At 55.7% G+C, this 13,345-nt stretch overlaps 1 protein-coding gene across 6 annotated transcripts in view; it reads right to left on the reverse strand.

Moving 5' to 3' along the window:
- Positions 1-434: 434 nt before the first annotated feature.
- Positions 435-13,345, reverse strand: part of LINGO1 (leucine rich repeat and Ig domain containing 1) — a 156,017-nt gene continuing 143,106 nt past the window's right edge. For all 6 annotated transcript variants that reach the window (XM_072934179.1, XM_072934178.1, XM_030281248.4 and 3 more), the window contains one exon: positions 435-2,718. In XM_072934179.1, coding sequence (XP_072790280.1) covers positions 865-2,706 — 1,842 coding nt within the window. In that variant the 5' untranslated portion in view covers positions 2,707-2,718 and the 3' untranslated portion in view covers positions 435-864. The remainder of the gene's footprint in view (positions 2,719-13,345) is intronic.

Here is a 13,345-nt window from a genome sequence, read left to right on the forward strand (position 1 = left end):
AAGGTCCTCTCCCCATGTAAGAAGCAGGAGGATCCCCAGCCCTGCCCAGGCAAAGCCTGGTCCCCCTGGCTCCTAGCCTGGAGGCCATGGGCAGGGCCAGCCCTGCAGTGGGGCTCTGCATCCTCCTCCCACACAGAGGGCAGGAAAGCACAGCCCGGCTCCGTACTGCTTATGGACATCAGTGATGGCCCTGCTCCACAAGCATCCGGGATGGGCAGGGGAACTGACTATAAAACCAGGAAAAATAGTCAAACCTGTCTGGGTGCCACACAGGGCACTGTGGGAGGTGCCTGTGATGTCAGCAGGAGACTCGCCCTGGTCTGGGGCTGCTCTTGGCAAGGCATCTGGGAAGTGCCTCTGAGGCAAGAAAGCAAGCACTTGCCAGGTACAGAACTGGACAGATCAAGAAGTCAAAATTTTTCATTCCAACTATCTATAGGAAATAGGGTTTTTTTATTATTTCAAGTTTTCATAAAAATCCATAATTATTGAAATCAAAGTTACAGAAGAAAGTTCGTAACTTTTTTATTGATTTTATTTCTTTTTTTCTTTCTTCCCCCCCGCCCCCCTTTGTTTTTCCCCTCTCAGAGTTATATCTGACACCAGAGTCCATCAGACAAAGTCCTTACAAACACAGGAGTCCTGAAGACATCGGCTGAATGTTTTCCTGGTATAAAGAAGAGGAGGAGGAGGTGGTGACAGTGCGGGTGCAATGGGTTTGGACAGGGGCAGAGGGCACGGTAGAAGGAGAGAGGTCGGTATGTTTGTGGCAATGTTTGTTAATTATTTTTTATTTGTTCATTTGTTCTTTTTTTTTTTTTTAAAAACAAACAACACCATTATTATTTGCAAATTGTCGCCTGGTTAAATCATTTTCATATTAAACTTGCGCGGCGCATCGGCCGAGCTGATGCCCGCGTCGGACTTCCGTGGCACGTACTCGATTTCAATATTGTGCTTGGTGTTGCCTTTCCCACGGCTCCAGAGGAAGAGGAGCACCAGACAGAAGAGCACGACGCCCAGGAAGGAGATGAAGCCCATGGTGGTGGCGATGATGAGAGTCTTGATGTCAAAGGGGAAAGGCACGGTGGCGCGCGTGCTGTTGGCATCGCTCTCGTTGGGCTGGTTGGAGATGAACGCAAAGGTCTTGTTGGGCTGGTGGGGCCAGTCTGGGGAGTAGCTGCGCACGTGCAGGTGGGCCAGCATGGTGTCGTTGCCACCCGCGTTGCTGGCGATGCATAGGTAGGTGCCGTTGTCCTGGATCTGGGCGTAGCGCACCTCCAGCGTGCCGTCAGGGAAGACAGTGAGCCGCCCGTTGGTTTTGGTAGAGATGAGGTGCTTCCGGGGAGAGAGCCACATGATGGTGGGCGGCGGGTCCCCATCTGCCCGGCAGACAAAATGCACCGTGTGGCCTTCGTCCACGAAGATCTGCTGAGGTTTGCGGTCCCGTATTCGTGCTCGGCGGCAGGTGAAGTAGTTGGGCAGGAGGACATCAGGGAAGTCCTTGAACTCCTTGCCCTGGACGAACTCGGGCGTGGAGCAGGTGGGCTGCTGCTTGTTGAAGTTCAACCTCCATCGTCGCCGGAAAACCCAGAGCAGCCGACAGTCGCAGGCTAAGGGGTTGTTGTCGAGGATGAGCGTCTCCAGGTTGCCCACCGAGTGGAAAGCTGACTCCTCCAGGGTGGTCAGCAGGTTCCCTGACACGTTCAGGATGCGCAGGTAATTGAGGCCGCGGAAGGCGAAGGGCTCGACCGTGGTGAGCTGCCCTCCCACCAGCTGGATCTCCTGGAGCCTGAGCAGGTCATGGAGCATTGAGCCCTCGATGGTGACGATGGGGTTGTAGGACAGGTTCAGGAACCGGAGGTAAACCAGGTGCCTCACCGACACATACGGGATGGACGTCAGGTTGCAGTGGGTGATGGATAAGGAGGTCAGGTTCAACCCATAGAGGCAGTTGGATGTCATAGTATCCAGGTAGGGCCAGTGTGAGATCTCGAGGACCTTGAGCCGGTACAGCCTCTTGAATGAGTAATCCCGGATGGTGTTGATGTTCAGATGGCGCAGCCGCAGCACGATCAAACCGTGAAGGTGAGACAGGGCCTCCGTGGGGATGGAGGTCAGGTTGCATTTCTCCAGGGTCAGCTGCTCCAGGCTGTTGAGGCCACTGAAGGCCCGGTGGGAGATGTAGACAAGGTCGTTGTCACCCACCTCCAAAGACTTCAGGTTGTACAAGTCCTGGAACATGTAATCTAGGAGGATCACAATTTTATTCTCACTAATGTCTAGCTTGGTAAGGTTGCTGAGTCCAGTAAACACTCCCAAAGGGATCAGCTTGAGTCTGTTACTCCTGAGCCCCAGCGTCCTGAGGTTGAAGAGGTTGTTGAAAGCCCCAGGTTCAATGGCACTGATAATGTTCTCGTTTAGCTCCAGCTCCTCCAGGTGAGGGTAGTTGGCAAATTCATCCTGGTTGAGTGTCTTGATGCGATTCTTGCCCAAGTCCAGCAGCCTGGTCTCGGTGGGGATCCCCTCTGGCACGACCATGAATCGCTTGCGGTGGCACAGGACGGCGCGCTCCTGGGCAGAGCACTCGCAGCGCGGCGGGCAGCCCGTGGCGGAGCCGGACAGGATGGATCCCAGCATCAGGAGGAGAATTGGCTGCCAGCAGGCCAGGATTGGGCTGCGCATACTCGCCTCCCCAGCTACCATCCTATCTCTCACCTGCAGGTAACAGTGGGAGAGAAAGAGCAGCGGGCATGTGAGCAAACAATGGGCACAGCCACGGCAAAAGGTCTGGTGTCCTGGCAGAGGTGACAGTAAAGCAAAAGGCACCAGCGATGCACAGCAGAGTCTAATTTTCCAGCTGAAATGCAGCCCTTTGACTTCAAGACCCTCTCTCCTCCCCACTCCTTGACTTTCCACTTGATTGAACGTGCACAGACTTTTGAGTGGAAGGCCTTGAGGAATCTGTGTCATACAGCTTCCTCTGCTTCTTAAAAAAATAATGTAATATGAAACACATCTATCTACATCCTATTTTAAGTTCTTGAAATTATTCCGTTCCCTGTAGATGGAGCCTGAATATAAAGGCTACTTTGCAAACAGAGGAGCTGAGCACAGGATGGAGTATGTGGGGGAGCCCCACTTGGGGCGAGCAACACTGACAGCACAGTGGGAGCCAGCTCTTTCCTTCTCTTCCTTCTGTGCTCCCCCATGCCCCAGCTGCTCTCAGTGTGTCCCCAAGGCCAGTTCCTTGCCTCCCAGCATGCTAGTCTGCAAGGCCAGACCCAAACCATTCCCCCCCCAGAAAAAGCAACTGGGCAGACACTGCCTACAAGAGCAAGCTGTAGCCTCAAGTCAGGTCCAGGGGGCTCTAGATAATGAGGGAGCTGCCTGGTGTCAGCTGAGGAAGACCCAGCCTCCTGCTGATGTTCCTGGGGAGGGCTGGGAGACCTCCCTGAGGGCTCGTGGTCTGGCTTGTGCCCCAGCCCAGAGCCATCCTGGCCCGGCAGAAGAGAATGCTCCTTGTCATGCTGCCTTTGTTGCATTTACTTCCTTGTTCAGGCTGTTATGAGGAATCACATCATATCAATATTGCATATTAGATCTCTGGCTACTCCAGCCCTTGTTTATATCTATTGTTATGTTACTCTCTGCACTACTCCCACTAATGCTATTTATGGCTATCACCAAACACCCCCAATCCATTACTTCCATTGGCTCTGTTTGTATCCATCACTGTATATCCTGTCCATTACTTTCCCTGCTCCAGCACTATTTATGGAGCTGGTACACGTTCTGCACATTCCTGCCATTGCGTCTGCTCATATTCATCATTTCATACAGATATATGACCCAAGGATCACTTTTGTTCCCAAAAAATTATTCAAAATTTCTTTGTAAGATACAAGGATGGGAGATGATGGACTGGCCATAAAAATGTCCACCAGCACCATCTTGGAAAACACCAGCCTCGGCACAGCCAGTGATGGGCTGTGAGGGCCTGGAGTGTCCCCAGAGGAACCCTCTGTGGTTTCCTCCCATTCCACTGTCCTCTCCACCCCCACCTTTCCCTGCTCCCTCGGCAGTAGGGCTGCTCAGGGGGGATCCTGCTGAACACATCACCCCAAAGTGAAGGGGTGCAGGGATGGGAGCTGGTCCTGCCGAGCTGCCCTGGCAGGGATGCTGAGCTCCCTCCTGCTGGCCCTGGGCCAGCACGTCCCAGTCCAGTGGAAACATTTCCAGTGGGAGTGCCTGGGCCCCAGCCAGGCTGCAAGGAGCCATTTTCTGGGTATTTACAATCCATCATCTCCCATGTCATCACCTCCCTGGTGCTGGGCAGCAGTACAGATACAAGCGGGGCTGCTGCTACCACTGCCATGCTGCTGGGTTGGGGCTGGGGCTGGGGCTGGTGCCCTGGAGCCAGAGTGGCCCTCTGGTTGGCATGGCCCAGGTTGCACATGGATTTGTTCCCCAGGCTCGTGCTGCAGCCCCGGCTGGGGCCCAGGCCATGGCCAGGAGCCTCCTGGGCACTGCTCTCCCAGCACATGCTTGTTGCTGAGAGCTGGCTCGCCTGCAGCCTTTTTTCTCAGAAACCAATTCCTGCTCTTCACAGCCGTGCTGAGAAAGCCATCAAAGACAGCAAAACACGGCATGCAAAACAAAATACAGTCTGAGGGGCTTAATTATAGCAGGACTGAAAACACTCAGCTCATTAAGAGTGCCAGGCACCAGCCTTGTTTGTGTGCTGGGCCAAAAGCTCCACTCTGCCTGCATGTGCTGCTCTGTTCTGGTCCCTGTTGGGCATGGGGAGCGGGCAGAGCTGAATCCTGCAGACCAACTCCCCCCAGGCTCAATCCTGCCTCTCCACCAGCAGGAAGGGGACTGCACCTCCAAAGCACCTTGTCCAGTGCTGCCATCCCCAGTGCAGCCTCGGCGGAGCCAGAGCCGTGCGGTATCAATGAGCCAAATATCGGCAAAGAGGCAATAGATGAATGAAGCAGAATCTGTGTGGCGTTACCGACGAGCACAGCCCAGAATTAAAGTCTAGACACACCTCACATGTTATTAGTTCTCAGCTAAATTTAAATCCGTGATAAATACAATCCCTGACAAAACATCCGTAATCTTAATAGCCAGAGTCACAGAAGAGCTTTGGGAGAAAGACAATAAATAAGCTGGAGAATTCTGAGCTAAGATGAGCTTTAAATCACTTCTGGCTCCCATTTACCTCTGCCTGATTCGGAGAGAAATAGTTGTGCCTCAAGGTGATGTGGATATTAAGAGATGCCCTTCCAAAAACAACTCAAACTGTGATTTTTGTGTGAGCTGGGGCCCCTGAGCCCCTGAGCTAGCTGCAGGAAGGGCTTTCCATAAAGCCCTCCCAGATTTACTCTGAGGAAGAGCCTGAAACATGGCCAAGCTCCCCTCCAGGGTGCCGGCCATGGCCCGGCAGGAGCTGCCAGGCAGGAGCAGAGGGTCGGGCCATGGCCGTGCTGCACAGCCCAGCCCGTGAGAGCCACAGCCCTTGGCATAAGCGTGGTTCTCCTTCCTCAATCACAAAAAAGGAATTGACAAAAAAAGCAGCAGCTGCCAGACTCGCTGCTTTAGGCGACGAGCAAACCCAGTGCAAGCTAAAGCAAAACTGCTCCGAGCCGTGGCAGCCACTGAGCCCTGTGCTCAGCACCTGCTGCCCAGGGCTGAGGGCTCCGAGCGCAGAGCCCTCCTGCAGGAAGGTCCCGGCTTCTGCCTCGGTGCTAAATACAGCAGCACTGCCCAGGGGCTCTGCCTGGCCTCGGGGCTGCAGGAAAGATGCCATTCTGGGCCTGTGCCTGGAAATGCAGCCTGGGGCCAGACTGAAGTGCTGACGTGCGTGGGGTTTGCTCCAGTGTGACAGGCACAGGCTGCCCTGGTGTGGGAGGAACAGCCCCAGGAAAGCCAAACTTGGGTGATGACCCAAATGGGAGCCCAGGCTTTGCTCCTGAGTGTGCTCCTGAGGATGCCCCAAGGGGTAGGCAGCTGCCTGGCCATGCCCACCACTGTCACCGCTGTCCCTGGGCTGTCCCCTGCTCCCCACCCCAGTGAGCAGGGAGCGATCTGCTGTGCTGACAGGGAGCGAGCAGGAGGCAAAAATCCCCGAGTCAGCTCCAAGCCCACCTGGCAGCCATAAATTACGGGGCGGGAGATGTTCACCCTTGAACCAGATGCTTCTGAGAGCATCGAGCGACAACAGCAATTTAGGACAAAGCGAGCCATACCCCAGCAGGGAGGGGGCCCACAGTGCTCTGGGGGCACAGTGCTCCCACCCTGTCCCTGCAGGAGCCAACCCCCTGTCCCCAGCTGTGCACAGGAGTGAGCTGGACTCAGCAGTGCCGGGCATCCTCACTGGGCTGCAGTGGAGGGGTGAGTTCAGCCACGGGCTCACCCCATCTCTGCCACGATGGCTTCATACAAAGCCAACGAGACACTGCTCCTCAAGTCCATGCTCCTCTCTCCTCTAAGTTGCTCCAGCTGAATCACATTTTATTGAACTTCACTAGATTTTAGAGACAAAGACTCCAGGTTTACAAATAAATATTTAACAACCTTTCCTGCTGCTAGAGGAGTTTCTTATCCAGACCATGGGCTCTGCATTGTTTCTGTAGCTATCTGCAAAGCAGCAAAACAAAGGGAGCAGCTTTAATTTGCCAAACACGTCTGTGCCCATTTCCTCCTCTCATCATTTCCCCTGTGTCCGGTGTGCATTTGTGGGCCCTTTTGCTTTGTCTCTCCCTCCTCTCCACCCTGTCTGCTCCCTCCTCCTCCTCTTCTCCCCCCAGTCCCAGAGTGCAGGCATTGGCAGTAACCACCCTTCTCCCCCTGCTCAAGGATGGGCAGCAATGGGTGGGAGCATCAGGCAGAGGAGGCGGTTTCCCTTCTGGAATCTCCATGCTTCACATGGGGAAGAAGAAATCAAAGAGGGAGAGCATAAAGTGATTCCTGAGTGCTGTCGGAGCTGGCTGGTGGGCACAGCCAGGGTGGCACAGCACTGGCCTGGGTGATGGAGATGTGCCACCACACTCTTCTGGACCTTCATTAATGGATGGGCTGCTAAGAAAGGCTTAGAGGGCTGCCCTGTGTCCTGGCCTGGCTGCAAAATCATCCAGGAGCAGCACAGGAGGGTGAAAGAATGGGGGAGAAACAGGCAGAAGATGAGAAGGACCCCTCAGGGTGGTGGGGACACACGAACAAGTTGTGCAAGGCAGTGAGGCAAGGCAAGGCAGCCAGAGGAGTGCCCACCCCCAGCCCACCAGCCACCAGCTGCCAGGGTCAGCGCTCCCCTTCCCACAGGAAGGCACAGCTCTCCAGCTGGAGCTCTTGCTCAGCCTCCTGGAGTATCTGCTTTCAGCAGCTCCGAGGTGGGAGCCTGGAATAGGTGTGATGCAACCTGATCTGCTCTGGCAGCTGCTCTGAAGCTGTAAATGAGCATGAACAAGTATTGGAGATGCAAATCCCCTTCCGGCACTGACACTGCCCGGCTGGCACCACATTTCAGCCATGGCTGGCCCATGGGAGCGCCCTGCAAAGGCATTTCCTCGTGGAAACAGCCTCTGCCACCCAAAATGTTGTGTCCCCAGCACTGCAGTCAGTCAGGAAAGCACCAACCAGAGGGCAAGAAGAGCAGAAAAAACAGGAAGATGCTCAGGGGAGGAGAAGAGCTCTAAAATGGGCTGAGGGGCTGGAATGATGGTAAGGGGAGGCTTTGGTCCAGCTGTCTACTGGTTCAAACGTGGGCTGTGGCTCTGCCTGACCCCACACAGGGACAGCTATGTACAGTGGAGGGACAGCCAGCGGTGGCCAACCTGGAGAGTGGCTTTCAGGCAGGTGATTGGAGAAGGACGATGGGAAGGAGATCCTGGTTGTCTCTGCAGGATGCTGAAGCTCGGAGCAGTTTTTGCTGAGGCTGTTTCTTGCTGCGATCACATCTGTGCAAGAGCTCCTCGCCCTCCTCCTACCTGTGCTCCTCCGTTTTGAGCATCTTTTCTCTCTCTGGCTCCCATGCCTCAGCGCCCCATCAGCAGAGAAAACATCCTGACAAGGGATCAATAAGTAATTGCACAGGCAGCTGTGGATGTCAGGGGTGTAAAGCCCTGAGCCAGCACAAGAAAAACAAGTGGGGGTGAGGGCCCAGTGCAGAGTGGGGCTGGGGCTTAGGGCCAGCCCTGCTCCTCTGCTCATGGGCAGAGGTGGCCTGGACATGGACCAGTCGCTGCTGCCACAGCTCTGCCTGAACTGGTGGTTCAGTGCTGCCTAGGTCAGGGGAGCTGGAGAAGGCTCATTTTTATTACTTATGGAGCCAAAGAGCGAGGGAGTTCTGTTTGCCAAGGGAATAGCTCCCAAGGGCTGGCTGGAGATTTCTAGGGCTGGGCCAGGAAGAGGTGGCTGGAGGTGGTGGGCACTGAGAATAACATGCACCATTTGAATGGGGATTCTCCTTCATTTTTGCAAATTTCCTTGGGATTGTTATCTCTGTGGATATGGGCTGGGTCACCAGGATGTTTGCAGTGCTCACTGAAGGCAGCCAGCTCTCCTTGCACTCTGATCAGTGAGCACTGTGTACAGGAGGCTCCCCTGTACCATGAGGGTTTCCCTAGATGGTTCTTTTTCCCTGTCTGTAGCTGGGAAAGGGAGATGGAAAAATCCCAGGCTCTTCTCAGGGCAATGGAAACACTTGCCCTGAAGAGGTGAAAGAAAGTCCAAGGAGGGTGTCTGCTGGGAGAGCCGCCAGGGTCACAGTGACATTGCAAAGGCATCCCCTGCGACGTGCCCGTGGCCCAAATGCCTTCTGTGCTTCCTGAGCTGCCCTGCAGCGCCCTGCCCGGGGTGGCAGTGCTGGGCTGGAGGTGGGCACAGCCCTGCAGGCAGCCGTCCCTCCCGGCCCAGCGCTGCTGAATCAGCCCCAGCCCAGCTGCACAGAGCCTGAGCTGGAGCCCAGGACAGATCCTGACACGGCATAAAAGCAGCTGCAACAAAGTCACCCCACTGCCAGCGTGCCTCTCGTCCCAGCCATGGCTTGGCTCTGTGGGCTTGGCTCTGTGGGCTTGCCTTGGGGGCTGAGCTGGGACAGGGGGTCCTGCTCCCCCAGACCCAGGCTGCAGCCTGTGCCGTGGGCAGTGCCCAGCAGCGAGGAGGACACAGCTCTGCCAGACTGAGACACCGCTCCTGCCCACCCACAGACCACACCTGGGGGCACCAGGACGTAGGAGCTGCTCCCTCCTATTGCTCCCTGCCTGGGAACCCCCAGTGCTGTCCAGCTACCAAAAGGCATCCCATGGCTCTGCAGCTCCCTAGAGCTCTGCTCAGTGCCCACAGAAGGGCTGGGGCACCAGCAGCTCCAGCAGCAGAAACCCAGGGCTAGCAGAGCTGGGGGAGCCCCACCAGTGCCTCCTGCCCTCATTTAGCCAGAGCTGCCTCAGCAGGACAGCAAATGCCAAGCCAGCCCAACACCCTGGTCCCAAGGACCATCAGAGAGCAGCGGTGAGGCTTTGGGATGTGACCCTCTCTAAATGCCACCACTCCAAGCCACTGTGTCCCTACTGGATCCCTGGCACTGCTCAAAGGTTGAAACCCCAGATCAAAGTCCCAAAGGCTGGGGAACAGCAGGTCCAGGGACCAGAAACGTTCCTTACATTTAATTTAGCTACGACTGTACTTACAGCATCACTTTGGTTCCCAGGCCACATCCCTTGAATCCCTCTAAAACCAGCATAGGATACCAAGAAATGTACAAGGGCTGCTCCTTTCCTCTGGAAATCTTTGGGATAGTGGCAAGAGAACTTCAAAGGACATAGGATATAAAGCCATCAGCTTTGCTGACCTCAGGGAAACCTGCTGATTTACCCCCTTTAGGACCAGCCCTGGTATTTTTATACTGCTGCCTAAAATAAGTGGCCTGGGAAGCCTTTGGGAGAAGCCAAGTGCAGCCCAGGCCGGCAGAGCTGGCTCTGGGATCACCCACCGGTGAGCCAAGTGGCAAGGGCCAAGGGACTGTGTGTGCTGTGCTGCCAGGGCTCCCGTGGCATCGCTGGAGCTGTCCTTGCTCCACACCCACAGGGACCCGGGGCAGAGCAGGGTGCCAGGAGCACACTGTGCTTCAGGGCACCGCGGGAGATGGAAGCCCCGGTTTGCTCCATCCACCTCATTTCCCGCCTCCTTCCCGCAAGCCAGAGCTCTCTCTCCCCCGCCCTCCCATTTATTATTAAGTTTTGTTCACATAATCACAAATTAGGTGCCGCAGGAAATTCCAGAGAGGGAAATGGAGAAAAAAGGGAGGCAAAGAAAGCATGAGCAATAGCAAGTGCAGAGGGAAGAGTCCTCTTCCCAGCCTGGTTTTCTCTGGGCTGGTTTTACATGTATAATTCCTTTTTCTTTTCCCCTTTCTCACTTGTTTGATTTTTGCATTATTTATGGCTTGTCTTCAGGGCCTGTATTTGCTGTTATTGTTTCATTCAACAATAAAATGGATTAGATAAAAACAAACTGCACTGAGCCGTGGCTGAGCCTGCCCATCCTGCATCCAGCTGAATCCGCACAGCCGGGCAGAGCGGGCAAGGGGCTGCCAGCCCTTCCCAGCCCCAATCCTGCGGGAAGGAAGGTGCTGCGGGATGTGGCCTGGACAGGCTTTGGGCTGATAGAAATCCCTGGCAGGTACGGAGCTGTGCATGGCCATGAGAAGGGTGTCAGTGTCAGTGGCACACTCAGCCAGGCCATTCCTCAGCCTTTCCAGCACATGCTGAGCCCGTGGGCATGGAAAAGAAAGAGGGACCCACCATGGGGATGGAGCAGCTCCCCAGTGCCCTTAGAAGAAGGCAGCTGTGGGGTGGGCTTGCTGTGTTTTGCCTGAGCTGAAAGCAAGGCTCTGCCCTTTCTCCTCTCCCAGCACTGTGGATAATGACACGGAGCCTGCGCTCTGGGCTGGAAGTGAGAACAAAAGTAATCAGGGGAATCCAGTGCATGGGAATGCAATCGGAAACGCGAGGCCAGGGTTTCCATTTCGCTGCCGCTCCGCTGCCGTTCCCCACTGAGGAGGATAAACAGGCTGAGCACAAATCAGTTTAATGGCAGCACCTAATGGCAGCACAATTCTGCGCTTCCCGGAGCGCGCCGTCGCTCGGGCCCACAGTGGCAGCCAGACACCGGCTCTGAGGGACGGCCACCCCAGACATAGCCCCAAAAAATCACTGGGGCCCCCCAGGACCGGCTGCCCTGGGCAGCAGCACGGCCACAGCCCCGTCCACCATGGCACAAGTGGACTGGTGTCCCTCTGCAGCCCTGGGGATGGCCATGGACTGCTGTCTGCCCAAGTCCCAGCAGAAAAGAGGTGTCCCTGTGGGTGTCCCTCACGTCCCTAAGGCCCTCAGACCCAAGGGGAGCCTGTGGGGTGCCGTGCCTTGCTCTGTGCTCCAGCACACAAAGCCCTGGCCAGCAGAACAAGCCACCAGGCCAGTGCTTTCTGTGATGCCTCCCCGGCTCCTCAGGCTCACATTTGGGGTAGAACAGATGGATCTGGGTCTCTGTGACCATTCCCAGTTCAAAGGAGGGGTGGAGAAAGGCTGGGTTTAGCTACAGGAGGGAGAGGTTTGGCTGCTGGAGGGTGAGAAGTACCTCGGGAGTGCTCAGGCTTTGCTCACCACCCCCAGGTTGCCTCTGAGGTCTAAATCGGTTGTTTCCCATTTCACACTCGACATCTCAAATCCAAACAAAGAGCTGAAAGAATAGATCACGTCAAAATATTTCTGCTTCTCCCTCCTACGAGAATTCCCCATCAGAGACCAATCCAATTAAGGTGCAGGTTATGAAATTAACCATAATTACCAGAGCGATATTTAATGTTTTGCATTCTGATGAAGAAACAGAATGGAAATGACAAAAAAATTAGTAATTGTGGGTCCTACTGTTATTTATAACTAAGAGCAATACAGGGTGAGGAGGGGAAGGGCTGCCAGGGAAGTGAGGGCTGTGAGGGGGGCAGAGGCTGGGCTGCATCAGGAACCTCACATCCCCCAGGGTACATCCCCTGGGAGCCGTGCCAGCCTGACCCCCGGAGCAGAGGTCAGCCCAGTCTGATGGCAACCACAGGCATTTTGCTATTTGAGCATCCCTTGGACAATGCTGAACCACAGGAATCATGTCCCTGAGGCACAGCCCAGTCCTGCACCTCCTCACTCTGTCCCTGCTCCCTGTGGGGACCCTCCAGCTCACCCAAGGACTGTCCCCACCTCAGGACAATGACCACAGCCCTGAGACAAAGGACACGAGTGCTTCAGTGGGCAAAGCCTTTGGCCTGTGCCAGGACACTCTGCCTGGGGAGCCCAGGACAGGAATGCTCCCTGGACACGTCCACTGCAGGATGCTGAGGCACTGACCAGCACTGACACATGAATACAATGATGGAAAAAGCCATGCAGGATGGTTAAACAGCATCATGTCTGTGCTTCACCATGAGAATGAGCAAACAAAGCCCCTGGGACACGGACCTGCTGCCCTGCCTGATCCTTACCCAAGTAAGGATGGGGTACGGACCTGGGAGGGGCAAGGGATGGTGGCCAAGATGTTGGTGAGGCCAGAGGGAGGATGGAGCCACTGGTGGGGCTCATGGCAGGGCTCCCCCAACACGGCCACGCTGCACCAATGCACTCCATGCATCCCGTGCAGGTCCAGAGAGGTCCCGTTGGCCATTCCTGATTGCTGCTCCTGGAAGGTGGGAATCCCCCAGGATTCACCCCAGCACAGTGGCCGAGGTCTCTGCTCAAGGCTGGGCAGTCCCTGCGCTGTCCCTCCTTCCCGAGCCAGACTGGTGTGACCTCCTGGCCCCAGGGGTGGAGAGAGCCACACACTCCCTGCCTGGGCTGAAGGGGAGACAATGATGTCAGTCTCAGTGACATTTATCAGCATTTATTCAATTGCCCGGGTCAAGCTGACAATTAACGCTGCTCAGACACAGACACCTCTGTGCGACCCAGCTTTGTCCTGGTGACAAGGGGACAGAGGCCACACCGTGCTGCTGGCGGTGCCTGGGGGCTGGGCAAGCACTGGCAACGGGGGACTCTGGTGTTTGTCCCCTTCCCCAGACCAGCCACGTCCCCGGACACCCCTGTCCCCTCTGTGTCACACATGCCCTGGCACTGCCCAACAGGCAGCAGGCTCAAACAGCCACCAGCACTGGCTGGGAGTAGGGCACGTCCCCAGGCATGGTCACAGGGTGCTGGGACACACAGCAGAGGCAGAGATCTCTCCCCACAGCCACTCCCTGCCAAAAGCTCCCATTTTTACTCTCCCAGATAGAAAGAAAGTGGAAAAAATTGACTAA

This window comes from Taeniopygia guttata, chromosome 10 (assembly GCF_048771995.1).
Source record: "Taeniopygia guttata chromosome 10, bTaeGut7.mat, whole genome shotgun sequence".
Lineage (NCBI taxonomy): Eukaryota > Metazoa > Chordata > Aves > Passeriformes > Estrildidae > Taeniopygia > Taeniopygia guttata.